At 36.2% G+C, this 25,225-nt stretch overlaps 2 protein-coding genes across 2 annotated transcripts; one reads left to right on the top strand and one right to left on the bottom strand.

Moving 5' to 3' along the window:
• Positions 1-15,530: 15,530 nt before the first annotated feature.
• Positions 15,531-18,497, bottom strand: LOC120627005 (alpha-(1,3)-fucosyltransferase C-like). The gene is made up of 3 exons (XM_039894843.1): positions 18,476-18,497; positions 17,085-17,886; positions 15,531-15,819 (listed from the first exon to the last, which is right to left on the bottom strand). The coding sequence occupies exons 1-3, from the start codon at positions 18,495-18,497 to the stop codon at positions 15,531-15,533; spliced, it is 1,113 nt and encodes a 370-aa protein (XP_039750777.1).
• Positions 18,498-22,632: 4,135 nt separating this feature from the next.
• On the top strand, positions 22,633-24,697 carry LOC120627004. The gene is made up of 3 exons (XM_039894841.1): positions 22,633-22,659; positions 23,148-23,472; positions 24,015-24,697. The coding sequence occupies exons 1-3, from the start codon at positions 22,633-22,635 to the stop codon at positions 24,695-24,697; spliced, it is 1,035 nt and encodes a 344-aa protein (XP_039750775.1).
• The last annotated feature ends 528 nt before the right edge of the window (positions 24,698-25,225 follow it).

Below are 25,225 nucleotides of genomic sequence, written 5' to 3'. Positions count from 1 at the left end.
TTCATAATATATTATGAAATATTATATATGATATATTATATATGATATTTATGATATTATAAACATTATAGATTAAAGGCCCTCTATGCACAAGATTTTAGACCGTATTGTTAGTCTGTTTATCGTATTTTTAGACAAAAACTAGTCGGTCCGAGGCAATAACCGAGTCACGTATGATGCGTAACCACGTTACCGAGTACATGTACAGGTTACGATTATAATTGTTTAGTAACTGAAGGCGTAAATAATTGCTAGCTTCGTTAACGTGCCGATTTGTATCATAGTTACTGTTACTGGCAGACCTGTGCCGCGAGGGTTTTTACTGTGTTTTGGTATGATTTGCGCTGTATCAATGATATTATATGGTTCGTATATGATACCCGAACCAAAGAATTAAGAGCATTCAGAAACCGTGTCCACGACTAATATTTAAACAACAAAAAACACTCCACTTTTTTAGTGTTTCATTCATTCCATTGAGCACTCGGCAGTAATTTTACCTCTAATATTCTAAAAGTTTATATTATATGCATCCCGTTCTCTCGCCTATACATTCAGTGAGGGATGCACAGATTGCATCCAATTTTGAGATTGAGTAAAACATTGTAGGGCATTGACGTTGACACACGTCAGTCAGGTTAAGCACAGTTCTGGCTTATGATTAATCGTGTACGAAAGAGAGCCAAAGAGAGTTTAAAAAGGAATTATACAAAAATTAAGTATTTAATAATTTTAATGACCTTCATGGCGCAGTGGTGCGCGATGTGGTCTTATTGTGGGAGGTCACGGGCTCGATCCCGGCGGGGCCAATTTGGTAATTTATGATTTAGGATAAACAAGGATAAGTCGAACAATCAATACCAAGCAAAACGCGTTTCGTGTAAATATAGAAATGCACATATTATAAAAATTATGTCTCTAAATAATGATAATCATCATATCAACCCATTACCGACCCACAGAAAATATAAATTCCCCAATTGCTCTTGCCGGTAATCGAATCCGGGACCTCCTACTTAAATTCACAGCGATCACCGCTGCAACAGGGAGTTCGAAACAATACGGTGGAATGTGAATAGTTGGACCGCCAACGAGCCGATTTTGCCGATAGTAACAATAATTGCTACCATGAGAAAATAAGTTAATGTTAATATTATTCGTGTACTATAAGTATAAAAAATCATTGCCGTCCGAGAAAGTGGGTATATTTGGTAATAAATAAAAACTGCTACATAATTTTACTGAACTTTCCCATGTTCGACTGTTTTAAAAACATTAGATTCAATTATTCAACATGTTTTTTAACTTTCATCTTCCAACTAAACGAATTGTATGAATGTAAATTAAACTGACTTAGTTTTATCATTATTTTTAGCCTGTTAGGTACGAACCGCTGGCTGCCTCCACAAAAAAGCGGAAACCCACCGCTCAGTTTCAATATCGGTTGGCGAGTTTTATCAAGGTTTGCAATCACATGTTAGGTGGAATGTATGGAAGCGATGACTTTACGTGCTTTCGCTTGACGAGGCACAAGGAATATCTCCAATTTAAGAAATCTTGTTAGAAATACTAAACAAATTTTTGTTTGTACCGAGAATCAAACCCAAGATCTTGTGATCCGTAGTTGACCATACTAACGGATATTGGAGCGAACTAAATAAACTAACCATTTGAATGTAAACGAATAATAAATAAATTATTAAAACCGTTTATACGTTTGAAATAGCTGCCTTTAATACGCTCCTAATATTATGATAAAATGTTACTGTTCCCAAATAACAATTCCGAAGCCACTTCGGTAGGACTCTACAGGTTCCGCAATTTTATAAGTTTAGTGTAAAATTAAATGTTTATTTTACTGTCATATCAAAGAGACGTTCTCACATACCTACAGTAAACCGAGATATGTACCTATATGGAATAACATCTTCATATGTTGATTAAAATGTCTTGTTTAAGTGCAATAAAAAATATATAAACACAACATATTAACTATTAGTCTATTAAATAAAATAAACTACTGCTAAATATTCACAAAAATATAAGCAAATGGTCAGAATAAGTAGGTCTGACGTTCGAAATGTCTATACAAATATTCAAGAATTAAAAATCTATGTAAACGCAATAAAAGTATTATTAGTTACAATATAACTTTACATATATGTCGCCGAAAATTCTAACTTTCACTCAACAAACTTCAAAAAGAAAACAAAAAATAACTTACTCAAAATTTGTAAACAAAATAAATCCATACAACACACAAGACACGCTCCACTAAATTTGACATCCAAGTTTCTCGTCAGAAAGCGTCAAATTCAAAATTACGGAAATACAAGATGCAAAAAGCAGGCGCTCGCTCGCCGCGCGGTTTGCGATGCGACTGAGTTTGACGAACTTTGCCGCGCGATGCAGCCGAGATGAATAATTATTATGCGATTAGCTTAACTATAAAATTTGCATCATAAGATTAAGTTAAAAAAAAAATTACGCAAGGAATTAGGTAATAATTTATCAGAGGTTAATTATTCATTACACAAATACACAAACTTTTGCATAAAATATTTAATAGAAACTCATTTGTTATCTTTCTTTCAACTCTTTTAGTTTGAATCTCAGCTGTGACAACTTAATCAGATTTTTTATATTTCTGTTCAGAGAACATAATATTTGTGTTACCGTAAGAAATAAGTGACAAATATTTGCGTAATATATTTGTGATTTTTATGAATTCATTTATTTAATGTAAGCCGATTTTGCAGACTTTCTTATCGCTTAGGGACGATAGTAACATATTATTAACGGGTTAGGGAAACATATTCTACCAAAAAGAAACGACGAGCTATATGCTCTTGCGCTTTTCAAAAATCAACATATCACGTCTTTTTTTATAATCAAATGACTTAGTCACCATTTCAATATAATTTTATCTTGTGTGAAATATGTAGTTATTCTTAAATTACATTATTATCTGTATCTCTTTTTTTCCTGTGAGGGAGAGGGAGTATAAAAAGATAGCAAGGCTGCTGAAATGATTACTTTTATGGTAGAGTTTTAATAATATGAATCTTATAGTGTCATCATCATGTCAACCAATTACCAGCCCACTACAGGGCACCGGTGTCCTTCCACAATGAGAAGAGTTCAGGCCGTAGTCCACCACGGACTTTGGACTTCACACGCCTTTGAGAACATTATGGAGAACTCTCAGGCATGCAGGTTTCCTAACGATGTTTTCCGTCACCTTATATTGTCCTCTATGACAAACTCGGACGGCAATTTAACTTACCTTGAGGTGTAATCCAGATATCAGCAGGGTTGAGTGTCGTTTGTTTCACGGACGTATCGCAAGTGGGTCAAATCATCGTCATATATTATGTTTAAGAGTTCTCCAAAAACTCATGTCGTGCAGTGAAACAGAGCGTACGAATGTAGTATTGCTCGTGAGGTAAACTTTCACGCAAACACGTTTTAAGAAAGGTCATTGTGAAATGGAAATTATTCGATTGATCATTACCTACTTCTACAACAAAGTTAGTTTTATAGCGTTTGATTTGAATGCTCCTATCTGATAGTCGCGTTACAACAAAAAAACGCGGACGAAGTCGTAGACAACAGCTAGTACCTATTAGATATTACATTAAAGCCAAGTTCGTCATATAGTGCCGTAGCCATCGATGTATTGATGTTAATAAATGGTAGGTATTTCTTTATTATCTCCTCACAGATTTTTATCATATTGCGATCTTAGGCAACCATCCAAAGTTTAGAGGTTTGGAAGCCCGTCTGAAATCGCTATCAGGGCTTCCAATTGTACAACAGTTATGCTATTAATATTTTAATTAATAATATTGTATGTTTGTCTTATACCAAATCTCTCATAGGCTTCTCTGATATTACAGTCAAACTCTAACTTCTCATCGAGTTTAATAGCAATTGTCAAGAAGCTCCAAGTGTTACTCATCTTAATGTCCATGCAATTTTTTGTGTATTACCAGTTGTCTAGACTGGTTACCAGTTAACTGATGTTAAACAAGTCAGCAACGTAATAATTGCGTAAATTCGCCAACGTGCACCAGTTTCTCACGTGCTGTTTATTGTGCGTTGCAAGTGCTACTAAATTAATCAAACTGTCGAGAATATTTTAACAATTTAATTAATATCATTTTTATTCATTAGTAGATGGACGTTTCGCTTTATAGCTGCTGTTTGACATTTGTACTGATCTACGTAGATACCTCGATATCCGTTTTATCCTTACTAATATTATAAATGCAGTGTTTGTTTGTTTGTCCTTTTTAAACACCCCAACTAAGCAACAAATCAACTTGATTTTTGTCATAGAGTTAGTTGAAACGGAAAATGTCATAGGGTACTTTTCAACCCAGGACACCAAACAGCTCCCACGTGATTTGTTAAAAATAAAAGTATAAAAATTAAAAATAACCCTATGCTACTTCCAATATAGTTAACATTATTCTACTAGTCAAGCCCTTAGATTTGATACCCATATTGTGGGAGAGCTGAAAATATATGTATTCCGCCATCTATTGGACTGAAATTCATCAAACATAGCTAAGAATACGCCCGACTCATTCACATTTCAAACGAAAAATCGGTTCATCCGTTCGTAAAATATGTGACGTTACAGACAGACACCCACACACACAGACACGACAAACTTATAACACTTCGTCGTTTTTGCGTCGGGGCTTAAGATCGTAATAAAGTTTCATAGTTAAATAAATAGATAGACTTTATTGAACACAAATACAGCGAAATAATATTTTCACAGTAATTGGTATGCAAATACGGTCCTTTTGCTAGAGCTATCTCTTCCTGACAAACATATACTATAATGATAATATAATACTCCACATATATACTACTATTACTACATAAATATTTACTAATCCATATCTGCTATAAATATATAATATTTAAATATTTCATTTTGAAAAACGGTGAGATACTGTATTAGAGCTTTTACAGTGTTCGACAGAGTTGTGACAGAGTTCGTCAGGGGAAGTTCTACCGCCATGCTCATTATTGCCAAGCAATAATGCTGTGCTACGATCTGAAGGGCATGGTTGTAGTTGCAGGTTGATTGATTGATTGAAGGACATTTTCCTTGGATAAGCGTTGCTCTGTAAGTTGGCGATGGTTTTTCACTAACCACCCGGTGAGCCAACTGATTGGTCCACCAATTATTAGTATACAATTTATCTAAGAAAATTAATTAACTTGGATCCTACTTTTACCCGAAATCACCAAAATCTTACCACCCGGTAGGCCAAGTGATTGGTCCGCCAATTATTAGTACCTATAAAAAAATACATGTTTATAGTAAATAATGATGCTTACTTTTCTCGCATGATGAAATAATAACGTTCAGCTTAATAACTTCGCCGCAACATTTTTAGTTTATCGAAGCAAATAAATTAACTTCGAACCTACTTTTACCCGAAATCACCAAAATCTTGCAATAATGAAAGATTAGTTTTCGTAATATAGTGTTGAAAATTCGCCAATTGACCCTAGAGTTCATCTTTCTGCGGACCGCATTTCAATATTACTAATTCCATAATGCTATGGTTCAGGGCATGAATATTAAAATCGAGAGAGATTTTCATATTCACATTTCCTCTTTTTAACGATGTCAATGAATCAAAGCCTGTTACAGTTCACTGCTGGACTATAGGCCTCTTCCATCGGGAGAGTTTGCCCAGAATCCCCAGGCCAGTTCTCCGTTATATTCCCTAATCGCATCGTGCGACATCCGCGGGAAGAGGGGTGACAACTGTGTTCGATCGATCGATTGGACGATTTTTTTAAATATCATGAAAAATAAAGCTTAATTATCTATAGGTACTCTGCGAAAAGCGGAACAATTATTTATTATAAAGTCAACGTCTTCTGGGGATGCTTCGGTTTCGCAGCGAAACGTGCGTGGAAAATAAATTGCCGTAGTGCCCCTGTGGAGTTATGAAAATAAAGCTTAATTTGCTATACTCCGCAAACAGCAGGAAAATCTGTAAGGTGTAATTTATAATTTTTTCAATCCACACCAAACATATCCTCGAGCATCCTCAGGTGTTGATTTTACAATGAATAATTGTTAAGTCAACATCTCCTGAGTAGTGTTCCGCTGTGGAGTATAAAAATGTAAGAAATTATAAATTACACCTTACGAATTCTCCTGCTTTGAAGCACTTACGATGCTTAGTATCCAGCGGCTCTTTGGAACTTGGTAATGTTTTTTTTAAAGTAATTATTGACGGATCAGGCAGATGGCATCCAAAGTCAAAGTCGAAGTCAAAAATATATTTATTCAAGTAGGCCCGGGTGGCACTTTTGATGCGTAGATTACGTGAGAAGTACACGATAGTGAGATGATGGCGATAACTTTATTCACAAACTCCGGTACTTATAAACAGAGAGAACACTTCGCAGGGCATCCAAGACACACGCCCTACAAAGTGCCGCCCTGTGACCAGGCGTAGGTGTGAAGCCTCATGTGGCTGCAAATACACCGGCAACTATGATTTCTATACGAAATATTCGCAATATAGCACCTCATAACCTCTATTAGTCTAGTCTGTCTAGGTTGGTTGACCAGTGTCCTACTAGTTTTTATCACAGTTATAACGGTCAGAGATTTTGGGCCACTTGGTAAAAAACCACTCGCGGATGGGGTTGGCCGGAATATCGAATCGCCGCATAAGAAATTTCACTTCACAAAACCAGTGGCAGCTTTTTGATCGAATTTTATTTGTATGATTTAATTAATAAATTACAAAACATTCTTAACATCCACTCATAATGACAGTTACACAACTATATTATTAAATGTAAATCAAAGGCCTAGAATTAAGGCCATTTCACTTTTTAACTCGTCTAACTGGTTTGTGTAACATTTCCAACTAAAAATTCGTAACACAAATCATAGCTAACTACGCTGGTGATCTATGATTTTATCAAAATAGTAAGTTTAGACTTGCGACTAAAGTGTCTTAACGGTTTCAAACTAGCTTTATTAATTCAGTTGGTTCCAAGATTGATAAAATTCAATTATTTTCAATCTGTATTTATATTTAATAAAAAGTAGAACAAGTTTCGAAATTGTTGCTATTTCAAACGTTGTACACGTTTGAAATAGTAAATATAAAAGCGCTAATTTAAATCTATGATTAAATGAAATTTTCAAACAATGCGTAACAAGATTATCTTATGTTCTGTGTTCTATTGTCCAAAAACTTTACCAATTTTTTTCTTAATAAATACATGTGTGGTTTGTCTCATTAGAAACTGGTTTTGATTCCAGTTACGACAACAAAATAATATGTTTCATGTTATTTCCCATCCAAGTGAATAAGCATTTGTTAAAATTGCAGATAAGTCTTATGTCTACGTCACCCTGATTTCCCCGTTTGATTAACGGAATATAATTTAAATATTAACTATTCTGGTATAAAAGAACTATGATTAACTTTTTAATTAAAATACATGACTGAGCCCTCGTAACAATGTGATTATGTAAAAATAATCATATTATTTGAGCTTTAAGGCTACGATGAGTTTTGATGGTTTAATTTCCTATAGAATATAATTTGCATTACATCGCACTATATATTATATATATCAGAACCCTACTAGCTAAGATATAAGATAATGAATGTAGTTATCACCGTCACCTCACATTAACCCCTTCTCAATGGGTAATAAGTTGATATGATGATGATGATGAGAATGTTATACTTAGTCCCATGATTTAATATGTAACTACCTGAATTTGTCTACGATATCCTATTACTTAACTTTTTGATCGACTCAGTCATAATTCGACTCAGACGGCCGTTTGGCGCAGTGGGCAGCGACCCTGCTTTCTGAGTCCAAGGTCGATTCCCACAACTGGAAAATGTTTGTGTGATGAACATGATTGTTTTTCAGTGTCTGGGTATTTATCTGTATATTATAAGTATTTATATGTATTATATTCATAAAGATATTCAACAGCTATCTTAGTACCCATAACACAAGCTACGCTTACTTTGGGGCTAGATGGTGATGTGTGTATTGTCGTAGTATATTTATTTATTATTATTTATTTATTTATTATAATTATTTCTATTATTGAACAAAGTATACTAAGCTTATAGAAATTTCATATATTGAGTCGTGAACCATTCTAGAGATTCTACTGATTCAAAAAAGGTTCACGCCAATCGGCTAAGTAACTAAATAATAATTAAACATCAATAAACATACTAAAAAAACATCTAATTATACCGTGAAAAGTAATAGGCTTCTATTACCCAAAATACTGAAGCCTATAAAAAACCAACCACCAACTCGATAAGTGAAGTATTTCGCTCGTTATCGTGACCACAAGATACGGGATCCGCACATACAGACACACGAACGTCCATGACAGAACTTTAAAATAAAAAAAATCTCATTAGTTTAAATAATAAAAAGAGATTTAAAAATATCATGATTGTTAAAAATAATGTTTTTTCTCAACATTTGTCTATTTATATTCACTTATAAAAGCAATAAAGAATAAAAAAAGTAACATTTTAAGTTGGAGAATCATACAGTGAGTAAACTGACAGTAATACTGACAGTAATACCCACCTCATCGCTTCGCTTATGAGGCGTGCAAAGAACATTAGAAATCTCCGCCATTTTTGGAAGTCGGTTTAAAACACGGAACGTTTATTAAGGATAAACAGTAGACATAATCACGACTCGCGAAACAAACTGTTGCATATGATTAGCAGAAATTCAATATTAATTAGATGTTTCTTACGCACAAGTGCAAAAAACTAAGTTTATATGTAAGCCGCACTGACACGTAATGCGAATATGTAAATAACTAGCCCAGCTAACTTAGTAGTCAGCTTCTTCACAGACCAGTACGCTACTGATCTACTTAGAAGAAGCACGAGAAAAAGAGGAAGAAAATCGACGAGATAATGGGTAGACATGTAATCACAAGGTTGCCTGGAAGCAAATCGCTAAGCTTTCATCTCTCTTGAATCAAAATAATAATTGTAAAAATGATTCAAAAAGAGCAACTGCTGAGTTTCTTACCGGCTTCTGCTCGGTCAAATGTGCCTTACGAGGTGGAGACACTACAAACAGATATACTTGTCATTTGCAAAAAAAAATATATTTAAGCCTACTTGAAACAAATGAATTCCAATTTTCACAATTTTCTCGTGGTGCGTTTGCTAGTTATACAGGGTGTACTTAGTTTCCTAGGTTTTTCATTAATGGCTGTGTGATTCTGTTGAGTGAGAGGAACTCATTCAACATCAAACTTTACTGGCTTAATCTGCCAAATCTAGAAAAAAATGTGGGTGCGTTTTGGCATATCTTTATTGTTTTTTTTTATAGCAATAATTGGCGTACCAAGCAGATGGGAATGATGGTAAATGGAAAACATATAAACAGAGCAACACTTCACAGAGCATGCAAGGAGCACGTTCTACAACATGCCGCCCTGTGTCCGCCAATTTGAGGCGTAGGTCTCATGTGCCTGTAATTACACCGGAACACAGTTTTGTAACAATGCTGCTTAGCGGCAAAAGTAAGTATGGCGATAGTACTTCCCCGGACGAGCTCTGTTACAAAAAGCTCTACACACACATGACTGTACTGTACTGTACTGGCTTCACAACATTTTGAACTTTACATAGACAGTAATTTTCAACTAGGTTGCTTGGTTGCACATTTGCATCGTCACTTTGTTGGACCAGAAGCTTTTAAAGTATTTTAATAGATATAGGTACATTACGACTTCCATCATAAAACATAATACTTTAATAAACGACGAGCATTAGGTGGACATTAACCAAAATTTGCGCTAATGGCGGACAATCACTTTTGTATTACATCAATGTATGCTGACATAACCTACGAGACTCGGCCTTTCCCTCGTGGGGAGACGACATACGCAATGAAACTCTCCTGTCAAACTACAAGACTATTTGGGCAGAAAAATATGCCAAGATGTTATTAGGGTATGCCTGTATGTTTTTAGTACGTTATGTTGTATCAAAGAATTTAATATAATTACACATCATTTTTAAACATTAGTCTGTAAACCTGTTTTTATCATTTTCCGTATTAGTTATCTATACATCGCCATTACATAAGCTGCAAAGATTAGGAAACGTTATTTTTTGCACTGATCGATAAGGGATTATTATTATAATTATTAGGGGCTCTCTGTAAAAAAAATTATTACAGAGTGACGAATAACGTAATATATTTTTTTTAACATTTAGACTGCTGAAGGTGCTATTTTTCGCTTGTCTCGTAAAACTCAATTTAAATTTTCGTAATGAATGAAATGTATGAACCACTTGTGCTAAAATAAAATATTGAACCTCTTCGAACTACTTACTCACGACATATGTAACAGTTTTAATAAATAAGACTGTTTTGTTGTCATATGCGTTTGCTATAGCAACTCTCTAGAGCCTGCGGCCGCGCTGCTCTAATACATAACCTTACGACCTGCAAAAGTAAGAGGCGTCCGAAAAACCGGAACCATGGAAATGTCGCATGCAGATACCATCGCGGAAATGTAGGTTATTTGCGCGGCGGTGGGAAATTATTCAATTATTTTACAAGCTTACGCCTGCAAGCTTTGTCGTCACGTTTTGTCCTGCAAAGAACCGCCTGTAACTATCACCCTGAGGCATAGGTGATAAACCTCATGTTAGTAATTAAAGATTTCACCAACACATTTACTATGTCAAAGGCGGTGGGGAAAAGTAAGCTGGATGCTCATTACAGATCGTCGCAAATTAGAAACGAGGAAGCAGAGTCTCTAGCATGTATGCATAGGATGTTGACTACATAACGATGCAAATCCTTATAATGACTCTAAGCACCATGGTTAAGAGGAAGGAGACAAATAGCTTAATTTTGAGCACATTAAAGCTTTAAAGCGAGAGGATAAGTCCCTCGAAGCGGTGGTAATGTTTGGGACTTTGGCTTCACATTCGAGGAGCCGAGTCGGAATCCTACCTCTAACTTTTTTTTATTATTATAATTACTCTTTATTGTACACCAGATGAAGAATTATACAAGAAAAAAAGAAACATAAAAATGTTAGTAGAATACAAAAGACCTTATCGCTTAGTAGCGATCTCTGCCAGGTATCCTTAGAATTAGAAAAAAAGAGGAGAACTAACTGCAGGTGGTACAAAATATAAAATAAATACATACGAATAACTAAATACTAATACATAAACTAATATACACAAATGCATCTAACATATAATAAGTCTCTCTTTTCCAAGTTATATGCGTTTTAAACAAATAAAATATCACTTGCTTCAACGGTGAAGGAAAACGTCGCCATGAAACCTGCATGGCTGGGAGTTCTCCATAATGTTCTCAAGGATGTGTGGAGTCCACCAATCTGCACTGGGCCAGCGTGATGGACTACGAACTTAACCCCTTCCTATTGTAGGAGGAGGCCCGTGCCCTTTGGTGGGCCGGTAATTGGTTGATATGATGACTGTCGTGCTAGACTACAGCCTAAACCTTTCTGATTCTGGGAGGAAACCCGTACTTAACTGGCCTGGTATAGTTTGGTATGATGATAGCGAGATGATCCTATCCCTAGAAATGGAAGTCACTCAACACCAGTCACTTATCCATGATGTGGCTTAATATGATGATGATGAGTGACCTTGGATATCTGGGCACACAGGCCGTAATGTATGTACGCACTCAATAACGGGTAAAGACCGAACGTTCAATCATCGCATCACTGTAAGCTTCTGTGCATAGGTGATGTAAGCGCCGACACTATTTGCCTTCCAATGTATAAAGCTGCTAATACCTCTAACTACATAGTAGAAGACAAGAAATATTGAAGTTCCTTTGTGCTGTGTGGCGACGGCTGATCGCAGTTGTCCCTACCCCCTTTTTCCGCAAGTGGCGCACGAGGTGACTAAGGGATTATAACGGAGGATGAGCAGCAACGTACTCTATGCTACTACTACCATGTACAGCAATCACCAGTCACCTGTCTGGCCAGCGTTGTGATTATGGGCAAACTATCTTGAAAGGAGATGCCTTTAGTCCAACAGAGGAGTGTTACACGATATTATTGGAGTTCCAAAATGGCCAGGATAAGACCAAACGGAGGATGCTTTGAGTTATCCACCTCGATCTAAGAATCGGAAACTCGGAAAATCAAAGATATGATTTTTTGCGAAAATATTGTATTAACATCCTTTAGGTTGGACAGAAAAACTATAAATTTATTGTTTTTTTGTGCAATAAGTACATGACTATACATGACGCCGTTTGTTATTTACTTTGGGGCTAAATAGCGTCGTGTGTATAGACGTAGTATAATTATTATTTTTTTATTTTATGGTATTTGCTTTACATTAAACAACTTTTACATTTTTGCCATTTAATTCCTTAAACTATTTGTTGCACAAATAATGACATGACAGCGAATATAATATAACAGAGGTATTTTGTACTTAGTTAGATACGATTAAAACTCACGGGGCATCGCTTAAAGCAGTCTTCTTTTAAAATATCAATTATTAACATTCAAAATAAGAATAATTATATTGAAACTAGAGTTTCAACAATACTAAAATAATGCTGCTTTAAGAAATAGTATTACTTGTGCCCTAGATTCACGCAATAATTTAAAAACACACCTAAATAACCATTCGACACAGTTCAGTCACTCACTCAGCTCTTAGTAAATAAACCTTAATGCAGGTTAAGTCCATACGGAAAATAGCGATAACCAAAGTAGCAATATGTCGTAATGTAACATTACATATACAATGGCGGACCGGCGGGCTGTGAAATTATGGCTATATGACGTTTCCTGCAGCTGCAACCAATTTGGCTTGTGACATCGTGCTGCTGACCCGCTGATGGTGTTCTAAGAACCGAACTCCAAGTGCCGCTGGCAGATTTGGATTAACTTCGCATTAACCTTTATTATTTACCAAACCTTTGGATTATCTCGAAATATGTGGAAAATAATTTTAAATGGAACATAATGCCATGTATCGAATGTGTCAAAATGAGAAGACAAACGAGGAATAAATGAATGAATGCAAATACTTTTATTGTACACCACAAATAAAAAAATTTAAAAGTTAAGTGAAGCGGTGGTAGCCTTGTTGTTAGAGCTTCGAACTCCCTTTCGGGGGGACCGGGTTCGATGCTCTGCACGTATCTCTATGTTTCCGGGGCTAAGAGTATGTGCGTTTATAATTTAAGCAATTAAAATAATATCTCTTGCTTTAACGGAGGAGGAAATCATCGTAAGGTGACCTGCATGCCTTACATTGCCTGCATGTAATACCTATTTACTTACAACGAACTACAGCTATGTCATTATTTTAAAAACCTACAGAAATTATAAATGAAGCGGTGATAACCCAGTGGGTAGGACTCCGATTTCACTTTCGGGGAGCTGAGTTCGAATCCCAGCACTTATTTCAAATTTTTTTAATGTGGTTTTTAAGCAATTAAAATATTACTAGCTTCAACGGTAAAGGAAAGCATCGTGAGAAAACCTGCATGTTTTAAAGTTCTCCATAATGTTCTCAAAAGTGTGTGGAGTCCACCAATCCGCAATGAGCCAGCGTGGTGGACACAGGTGCGGCCTTAAGTCCTCCTTGTGGGTGGAGATCCGTGCCCTGTAGTGGACCAGTAATGGGTTGGTATGATGGTTATCAGGTCAGCCCGACAGGTGACAATGCAGTCACATATTATCTTGTAGTTAAATTAAAAAGAAAGAAATAAGAACAAACATAAAAGAAAACTTGCAATCTATTTAGGTGGTTCTACTACTTTGTACGGAACACTTTGTCATTCGAAATTGGTCGGTTTTTTGTTTTTAAGATCTCTTTAAAACATTGCGGTTTCCGAAAGAATGAGTTATTCCTATAATATGCAACATATAACTTTTAACATTTATTACGACACCGCATCCATAATGAACGTCGCATCCTTTCTCTTGTGCTACTGTGTCAAGAACCACAATAACTCGCTCTACACACTTAGCTGAACTCATCAATGAAATACCTATATGTCATATTGTCAATACATCGGCTTCAAACAAAAATTTACTTTATTGCTTCAGCATAGAGTTTTTATTTAAATTGCACGATTAGCACAGCGGAAAAATACAGTAGGACCCATCTATAACTATGCCAATTTCAATTGCAAACTTAGGTCAATAGCCGTGTTTTTGCACGTTATTGGTCCGCAGCATTAAGTTTTATAATTTAAGCCTGACCAGAACAATTTAGTTATTTATTATGTAACAAACAGTACTATAATTAGGTAATAAGTGATACATATTTATAATACTTAAACCTAATTGTTTCGTATAATAATAATAAATAATATAATAAATATACTACTACAACACACACATCGCCAACATATCTAGTCCCAAAGTAAGTGTGGCTTATAATTGATGAATAATTTCGATGAACAATATACATAAATACTAAAAATATATAGGTAAGCACCCTGACATTGAAAAACATTCACGTTAATCACACAAACATTCTCCAGTTGTGGGAATCGAACCCACGGCCTTGGTCTCAGAAAGCAGGGGCGCTGCCCATTACGCCAATCGGCCGCCACATATGTTAGTTTAGTACACATAACTTTAGTATAAACCTCCAAACAAATAAGTTGGGTGTAACATAACTTACTAGACAAAAAAAACACAAATAACCGAACTAGGGGCGGCAACATAAGCTAGTCGGTTGTCGACAAGATATCCTAGCTATAGCTAGTTGAAATTTAGGGAGAGTGATGATCAAAACAAGTCCTCCACGCGAGCCTCCTATAACTGTTTAGTCCATTCCAGCTCCCGCAGAGTGGACTACCCAGCTTATAGGACCATGCGCATCGGTGTTGGTGCAGCTCACTAGCCTACACATCATAGACTCAGCAGGCTTGAACTTTTTCTAAAGAAGCATCTGTCATCACATTACTACACAACGTACTTTTGTGTTTTATTTTTAGTTTGCCTAATCCTTAGGTTGCTTGGTTTTTCTTTAAAAATTAAAAAGTATAAACTTATTTTTTTTTTGCGGTAAGAAACTTTAAATTATTATTAAATTACTTATTACTTGGTAATTCATTTGCTTAACTAGACTGTAGGCACAGCCAGTGGCGTGCATAGAGGGTATGCACAGGGTATGCAGATGATATAAAATTAAGAAAATCTCCAGTATGAATTATAAAAACTTGAGGGTAGGCTTTTTATAACTCTTACAATGCCTGTCCTTAAGTTTGTTATATCTCGTACTGGAGATATTCTTGATTTTATATCATCTGCATACCCTGTGCATACCCTCTATGCACGCCACTGGGCACAGCACTCCCCAATAACACTATGCTAATAGAAAATACATATTGACCCGAGCTGGTAACCAAACTTTGGACCTACTACTTCTATTTCTAGCGCATACCGCTCCGCCAGAAGGGCAGTCCACTTAGTGAACCTAATAAAAAACCTCATGGTATCTACAATCAAAGCTCCCTTCGTTCCACCACTCTCTGAACGACTGCCAAATGGTGACCTTGGACATCTTCTTCTTGTCATTAAGCGTAGCGCATAGCTGGCACACATCCTGCCTCATCGGATCCTGGTTGTAACCATAAGCGTAGTGGTTCCTCCAGCGGAAGAAGTCGTAGTATGCTGTATGGTTGTTGATGACCTCGTTTATTTTGTACGCAAGTTCTTGAGGTCCAAGTTTTACGGCATCAAGGTAAGCCCCTTCAGGGACAAATCTGTAAAGTTATAACTTATATGTACAGTTTTTTTTGTAATTAGCGGTCCCTCAAGACTTCGCCTGCGTATAGGTAAACCTTAAAAGAACGACATATGCTTGCTGTCGTGGACTTTTTTTTAGAACTTTGAAATAGGGCACAACTTTGTGATATATAATTTTATCTAAACTTTAGCCGTTTTTGTAGCGCAAGCAGCGGGAGCTCTCGCTGCTTGCGCTTTTGATAAAATCCCGATTTTGAAACCTTCCCCATGCTGTGCATGGTTTTAGCGTGATGATATATAACCTACAGCCTTCCTCAATAAATGGGTTTTCTAACACAGAAATAACTTTTCAAATCGGATGAGTAGTTCCTGAGATCATCGCGTTCAAGTAAACAAACTCTTTATATATGAGTATAAGATAACCAGCTGACCGTATTCTTCGACAGCGTTAAATTTACGGTTTGTATTCCCGGGATAAATAGAAGCCTTTGTTACGCTGCGTCCTTTCAATTAACTCTATGCCAAAAGTAAAGGAAGGACAAACAAAGAAACACATTTTGGCATTTATTATATTAGTAACGAAATGGATTAATGAAAGAAACAGGTGACCTACATGATGGTATGAGAAAAACCATCGCCTATAATCCAATACTATGTAGGGTATGCAAGAATACGTCCTGCAACTTGAGAGAGAGAGAGAGAGAGATGGGATGGGATTAGGCTTTATGCCGCAACGCTGGCCAAGTTCAGATTGGTAGAGTACACATGCCTTTGAAAATATTACAGAGAACTCTCAGGCATGTAAATTTATTCTCGACTAAAGCCATGTTTGACTAAAAATGCACATAGCTCCGAAAATTTGTAAATAGGTGCTGAGTATCGAAATCGGTCTCTCCGAAAGCAAAGCCAAAGACGTAACCAATCGGCTATCACTGCTTATGTACATATTAACAACCCATTACCGGGCTCGGGTGTCTTTCCACAATGAGAAGGGGATAAGGTCGTTGTCCACCACGCTGGCCACATGCGGACTGGAACACCTTTGAAAACATTACTCTTAGGTCTCATGATGTTTTTCTTCACCGTTGACGCAAGTGATATAAAATATCACTTGCGTCAAATATCATTGCTTTAAACGCACAAAACTTAAAAGTTAAAGATAACCCCCGCAATTGAAGTTGAAGTCCTGCCTACTGGCCTTTCACTGGTTAGCTACTTATGTTAGGTACACAGACATAAAGAATCACAAATCATTAACAAACGCACTCCAAGTTTTACCAACCTAGTATAATTTGCTCCGCCAAAAACGATCGGCACCGCATAATTATCCAGAGCTCTAGACAGCTTTTCCGTGACATAATCTAGTGACAGCGACTTTTCAAAAGCTAAATAAAAAAAATAGTCTTGCTCAATCAGCTTGTTGCATTTCTTAGATTCATTTTTAGGACAATTACGGGATCCGCATTCTCCATAAATATCTACAGCTAAGCCAAATCTCACAAGTTGCACTCTTAGTTTTTTAACTAAATCTTCTCTCTGACTCAGAGTATTGCAACGTGATACAAACCAAGCAACTGCTATGGTTTTCTTTGACAATTTAGATTTTAACTTTTTGTTTATTGGATACATTTCGTTCACCCATTTCATACTCACTCTCGGTCCAATAACTTTGCCATTCAAATCGTATATGTTAAAATATGTCGCAACGTAATCGGAGTCAAGTTTGTATGTCCACGTGTAGTTAAAGAATGTATCAAAATGTTCATAACAGATCGGCACTTCCGCTGCTGAGTCGTATGCAGCGAAAATGTACTTCTGCGTTGGTGATCTTTCCTTCAACAACTCACTCTTTTGTAGTACAGTTATATCCACGCCATTGAATACTACAGCGTCAAAATCTTTTACACTTGACAGTGAATGAACATCGTCAGTAGCGAAACAGTTTTTGTACTCACAATTGTTTCTTACAAAAGTCTCATCTCCTTTTTCCAAAAGCTTAAACTTAGTTGCGTTGGGCCATACGAGAATGTGTTTGTACGGGTCATATTTTTTAGCATGTAGTGTTATTTCTTTGTTGTCATGACCTAAATAATACAATTTTAAAATGCTACAAGAAACTACCGTGGTCACGATGTAAAACCATATTAAAACACGAGCAGATCTCCGGTTGAAATAAAAATATGTTAATATCATTTTACTTGAGTTTTTGTGACTTTTAACATCTGACAACAAAAGAGAATATAATATATAAAAAAATCAATTACAACATGAATATATCCTCTTTGATCAAATGTCATCTGTCCAAAGATCCTTTTTTTAATACAGTACAAGCAGCGACTACACGTTAGCCCTGGTAAGTGATGATGCAGTTTAGGATGGTAGCAGAATAACCTGTTACTAGAGAGTATGTCAGTTAAATTTAACCAAAACCGATTAGGGGAATCAGTTTCTTCGCGACATCGTACCGGAACGCTAAGCCCTCCGACCAGGCACCTAACCTACCTATTTGTGACTAATCGTGGCAAGCCGGAATGCAATGCGTCCAATTATTGGAACCCAGAACATATTCGATATCGAATTGTCTCAGTGCACTACCGGCTGTAATAAAGGATGCAATTTCATAGATTTTTTATTTTTTATTTATTTAATTGATGGACCAAGTAGATGGTCAACCTGATGGTGAGTCGAGAACCATTGTCATAAAATAAATAAATATACTACGACAATACACACATCTACATTGTCTTTAAGAGTTCCAATTTCTTTATTCGCAGATTGAGTTACATAAGGAAATTGAAATTGAAGTTGAATTAAAAAAGTTGATGGTCAACCTCAAGCATTGGTGTTAAGCCTCATGTGCCGGTGTAACACCCGCCCGGAACACAGAATTGCAACAATGCTGCTTGGCAGCAGGTACAAGAGTGGACGTAGTACTTTCCCGGCCGCGTTCAGTCACAAAAAGCTGTACTACTACTAATGATGATGTTATGAAAGCAAATCAATGAATTACGAAGTGACACTCTCATGTTCGGTTGATGGCTATAAACCATGAGGTCAAAACAACAATCATGACGTCATGGAGAATATGGGAGACAAAGATGGTACAAATAACGTCCGAATACAAAAGCCACATTTTAAAACAATCTATATATATAAAAGAGAAAGTGTGGGTATGGGTAATGGGTAAGTGTGTCCGTATAGGCTCCGAAACGGCTGAACCGATTTCAATGAAACTTTCAGGGAATCTCCGGATTGACCTGGCGAGTAATCCTGTAAAGTTTGGTGACGATCGGAGCACTCCTATTTTTGAACTGTCAAACTGTCAAATACAGCTTTTATTTACTATGATGATAATCTATGTTGGGTGTACATGGGTGTAGATAATGATCTTCACCCACTCGAGAAGAGAATAGAAGAGAATGAATACGGAGAGAAATAAATGATTTAATATATTATGAGACTTAAATTAAAAAGCAAAATCTAGCCCGGCGAAGCGGGCTGGGTACGCTAGTAATATATATAACCTAAATGTGTTACATCAGAATAGGAGCTTCGTGTTCAACATTCTATTATTATTTATTGTCGTGCATAACGCCATCTCGTGGCATTTCGTACGACTACAGTGAAAGAAAGTCGGGCGAATTAAGTGTGCGACACCATGGTTGAGTTTGTATTTATAAGACGTGCTCATTCAGTATCGTGATACTAGATGTCGCTGTTTTATTTGTAAATGGCGCTATTCTGATGTTCACCAGAAAACTATAAAATATGAACTGTAATAGAGGTTTCCTCAACTATCATGATTATAAATGAAATATACCTTTTTGATATTCTTTTACGAGAACAATGAGATCAAAATATAAAAGAGCTCGGAAAGCTGATTGATAGAAATTATGGCAGGTTATAACGAATCGTTAAAATATTTTATTAATTAATATTAATAATCATTGAATCTTACTTACTCGCTTTATACTTCACCTCAGCTCTCATAGAAAAGATTATTTTAGAGCATAGATCCACCACGCTGCTCTAATTCAGTTTGGCGGACCTTAACGATTATTATCACTTGTGTTCTCCGAGGTACGATTGTTGACATTAAAAATTTCTAGTTAACATATTTACTTTTGTTTACCCACCAAACTCTTTATTATACACAAAAAAAATTGTTATCAAAAAGGGAGTTTATTGGGAGCCAAAACAAAACATATGTCATTATTAAGTATTAGATGACTCTATATAGAGATATTTTTTCCATGCATTTTTTTAACACAAACCACAATTATGAAATTGTGTGAAAAAATAAATTAATTTATTTTTAGTACTGTTTTAGAAAAAAAAAGCAAGAATTAATAAATGCTTCTAAAAGCACAGTGAAAATGCCCGAAGCTCTCAGTCAGCCTAATAATGTGAATCTACAAGGAATGGAATTTAAAACGATGGCAATATGGAAATCAAAATCGCTGAACATTATTGATTTAACGATTGATCTTGATTCAATACAATAAACAAATAAATATTAAAGAATATATTTTATTTCCCTTCAGCCTTCAGCGTAAAAATCATGTTGAATTATTCAGTCAGGGACAGCCGGTTGGCGCAGTGGGCAGCGGCCAAGCTTTCTGCGTCCAAGGCCGTGGGTTCGATTCCCACAACTGGAAAAATGTTTGCATGATGAACATGAATGTTTTTGGTGTTGTGGTGCAAATGCTTTGTTTGTGTTTTATTTCTTCCATCTTTTTTTGGCCTCCTTGCGTTTATAGCCACAAGGTTTTAAGCGTACGGTCGCGAAAAATATATAAAACCCACAACGTGATTTTAAGTTAGAGCCATGCTGTCCCAACACCATGTAGTAGTAGTACGGAGACTGAGCTCGTCCGGGGAAGTCCTACTGGCATGCTTTTTCTTCCACCAAACAGCATTACTGTGTTCTGGTCTGGAGGGCGTGGTTGCCGGTATGACTACAGGCACTTTAGCGACAAATTCAAATTTAAAAATTCTTCATTTATGTTGGCCAATTACAGGCACTTATAAAGCGTTCATACCTACATGTTTCCCCTATAATTGTGAGGTAATGATAACAGAATTAGACATTCGTCTAATTATCACTAGGAGGGTTCCAAATGCGCCCTGGTCTAAGTAGAGCCCACAACAAACTAAGCCGGGGTTTTTTTGTTATCACCTTCTCACTGACAATTTACCTCATTAGAGCAGCTTGATAGCTATACTTTAAAATCCTTTCTACTATGAGAGAGGAGGTTTATATCCATCCGTGGCATATTACAGAGCTCATGATGATAAGGACAACATTTTAGATTAAATTATTTGACAGCAAAGTATATCAGATTAAAGATCGAAGTAGCTTGAGTTAAAAGATAATAGTTATGTGAAAGTATTTCAATAGGAGAGCTAAGTGGCCATTGCAGTTGAAAGCAAACCTGTGTATGCGGTATAGAGAGGCAATTAAGACAGTAAAGTAACGCGTTTAGACTGGTGAGAACCTACTTATTGGCTGTTTTTTTAAGCAAACCACGAAGCCTTAAGCCTCGGGTTCAAACTCTAATTCACTCAGTCCTACGAGAGATGGCGATAATCATGAGCATGTTTTTCTACAACGTGTTCAATAGTAACTAAAGAATATAAACTAAAATTTTCGTTAATCTATATCTTATTCTCATCATAATCATAATTATATCAACCCATTACCTGCCCACTATAAGGCACGGGTCTCCTCCCACAATAAAAAGGGGTTAAGGCCGCAGTTCACCCCGCAGGCCCAGTGCGGATTGGTGGACCTAATTCTCATACCACAATATATCAACGAAATATCGTCAAATATCATAATATTACAGTGGTATATTTCCCTTGTAGAAGCGGTGACAGGGCTACGACCTCCCATTCGGGGGGACCGAGTGTGATACCCAGTTTGCACTTGTGACTTTTCGAAGTTATGTGAGTTTTTAATTTACGCAGTTAAAATATCACTTGCTTTAATGGTGAAGGAAAACGTCTTGAGCAAACCTGCATACCTGAGAGTCCTACATAATATTGCCGAAGGTGTGTGGAGTCCGCCAATCCGCACTGGGCCAGTGTGGTGGACTATGGCCTTAAACCCTTCTTATTGTGGCAGGAGACCCGTGTTCTGTAGTAGGCCGGACATGCGCTTATGTGGTAATTGAAAGGAGATATAGATTATTAGATTTTAAGACCCTCAAAGCTACTCTACAGGAGGCTCCCGGCCATTGGTCTAAGCACTAGAACAAACGTGTTCTGCTAGTATGTCTCGGGATACACAATGCAAACTTAAAATTCTCTCAAGAAATTAAAATTACTTCAAAAACTACGCGCAAATAACTTTCAATATTACTATCATCATCGTCATATCAAACTCCAAGGTCTCCTCCAACAATGAGAAGTGGTTATGGCTGTAGTCCACCACGCTGGCCCAGTGCGATTTGGTGGACAACAATACAATATTACGGTTCTATTAAATATATCATGAGTCAGTGATAACACCAGGGACTGATGGTATGGCTATAAGTGCCGATGAATGCACAAAGAAAACTTAAATGCCTAAATTGTACCACTAAACAGTGTCCCATAAAAATATTGACTTGTGTCAGCATTACTTCATCAGACCAAATAATTGATTTCAAGAAGTTTTGTATTTTTTTTATGTGTAAATTTTTCTCCAGTTTAACTGGGGCTTTAGATATACTTAGGTTAAGTGATGAGTATTCGGTGACCCGTAACAAAGGTGTCACCGTCATTCTGTCCGGACTCTTGTCACATTCAATTGTTTGTCTCCACGGTTGACACTTAGTGCTTTCAATATGAGTATAGCATTTGGTTTTATTACCGTAAGTACCATTCCATTTGAAATCAACTTAAAGGGGATGAAAGATAAAATTCAACTTTATTTCCTATAATCACTCTTCGACCAAATTATTACAATTGCGGTAGCCTAATTATCTTATAGGTAGACATTTACACAGTTATATTCACAATGGAAGATTAAACAAGAAAATATTGTTAAGAATATCGCTCATACAAAGTCTATCGTTCCAACTGCAACTAGGTACGAACCGAACATTTCTTATCCCTTTGTGGCTTGTGGCAGTTATTCCGAAAATATACTAAATCTGTGTGTACATCATATAGTAGGTATTACATCTGAAAATATATGAATAATTTATTTTAAATGTAGACAGCATAATTTTTTTGTGTTCTTTTGAGGTACTTATCCAATATCAAATTAAAATATACTCTTTGCAAAAAAATATCCTTTCATCCTTGTATAACGTTAAAATAAATGATCAAATCCACAATTAATTTATCTTTGTTCTAGGTGACTTATTTCTTTGTGAGCACAAACTCGCTGGAAAACGTTTACCCGGACAATGGCTGGAGACCCATGTCAATTGAAAAAGTCATGGCACTGCAAAGGGGTTTCATTAAACCACCCAACCTACACTTGGTAAAAACATTGCAAAATTCGCCCAAACGACCAACTGTAATAAATGATTTTAGTAATGAAAAAATTGTGAAAATCGTTCATTCAAATGAGTTAAAAGTAAAACCTATTGAAAGTTATAAAGTGGTGCCATCTTCTGAAAGTTATAAAGTGGTGCCATCTTCTGAAAGTTATGAAGGGGATAGCAACGAGTATCATGGTAAGCTAAAATCTAAAATTCGTAATTCATCATCATCATTCACAGCTGGTGGTGGCTCCTAAAGACTACTATCACAAGTACGAAGTGATGACCGCGGCAAACAGCTTAACGTGCTTTCTGAAGCACGGGGTTGACACCAACTACTTCCTAACTCCGTGGTAGTGAAAATTCTTTAAAAGAAAATAACCAATACCCAACTATTTTTGAATTGAACCTGGGCCGTTGACTAGACTTAATTAACATTTTAGGACCTTCCGTTTTATCAATTGTTGTGAGGTGATATTATCTTGTTTTCATTCATCATCATCATCATCATATCAACCAATAGACGTCCACAAATTTTACGGTTTTGTACTGCTTGGATCCAGCGGCTACCTGCGACGCGCTTAAAATATACCCTTGTAATGTCGTCTGTCCACCTCTTTGGGGTCAACCAACGGTGCGGGGCTGCCATTCCAGTACCCAACGTCCATCCTTTCTCCAAACTATGTGCCCGCCCATTGCCCTTCTTTTCATTAATTATTGTATTTTTTTTTTTTCAGATTTAATTAAAATAATACAACCCGATGGAGACACCGATTCTAATTGGGACAAAAAAAAGCAAAACCAGCAACGTCAAGCAAAAAAAATCGAAAACCTCGACCTTGATGCACATTTAAACAATTCAATATCAAATCAATTCAAGAATACTGAGAAAACCGACCAAAACCGACCAGTTAAGCGAAATAACGTTATAGTATCAAGTAACACTTACGCGGTAAAAGAAAATATAAAGGAAGAGAATCAAGCCAGTGATCAAACACAACAACAACAAAACAATAAAAGGTTAAAATATGAATTACCAAAATCGGCAACAGTTAATACAAAAAATAACTTAACGGCACATCTTTTAACTATTCTTGCCAACTACAATATAAGAACCAGTGACAGTTTGCGGAATTACGATTTATCTTTAAGGCAGAATAGTAGAAATTTGCATAACCATGATTATGTTCTCATGCATGTCCCCGTCAAACTTCCAATGAAATATAACAATGCAAATCACTCGCCAATAGATCCTTTACTAGCGGTTTTCTTATCAAACTACGGGCATTATATACCAAGTTTGTATGGCTTTAATGGGGGTTACAACAACTTATACGGATACCTCGCCTCAAATAACATTCACAATAACAAACCATTTGGTTCTTATAAAATATTTTCCGATACTCATTCTTCACACTGATTTCAAACTTTTGGTAAAGTCAAAGTCAAATATTTCTTTATTCAAATACGCATATAGATGGCACTTTTGATACGTACATTTCATGTAAAATATGACATAGAAGTGAGTTGATGGCGATAACTAATTTCATCAACTTAAAACTAAAGCTATAAGGGTTCCAAATGCGCCTTGGTCTAAGAAGAAGCCCACAACAAACTATAGTTAAGGTAGGTATAGTTATTAGGATATCTGAAGATAGATAAAATATATATATAAATATTAATTTAATAAACTAAAGTAAACTAAATTAAAAAATTCACATATTTGTCCGTGGGGGAATTTGAGAGAGTTGTGATAAAAAAATGTAACTTGCCATTTTGTGGTGGCGGCTTGGATTTAAAATTATCATAGTGTATGGTATTCTAATAGTCAAGCCCTTTTATTGGATACCCATATTGAGGCAGTTGTGAAATATGTAATCAGCCATTTGCGGCGGCCATCTTTGACCGATTTTCACAAAATTTTCGACTAATTCACCAAATCAAAACA

The sequence above is a fragment of the Pararge aegeria genome, chromosome 10 (genome assembly GCF_905163445.1).
Source record: "Pararge aegeria chromosome 10, ilParAegt1.1, whole genome shotgun sequence".
Lineage (NCBI taxonomy): Eukaryota > Metazoa > Arthropoda > Insecta > Lepidoptera > Nymphalidae > Pararge > Pararge aegeria.
The sequence above is the reverse complement of the archived record's forward strand: the minus strand, read 5'-3'. Positions and strand labels throughout refer to the sequence as shown.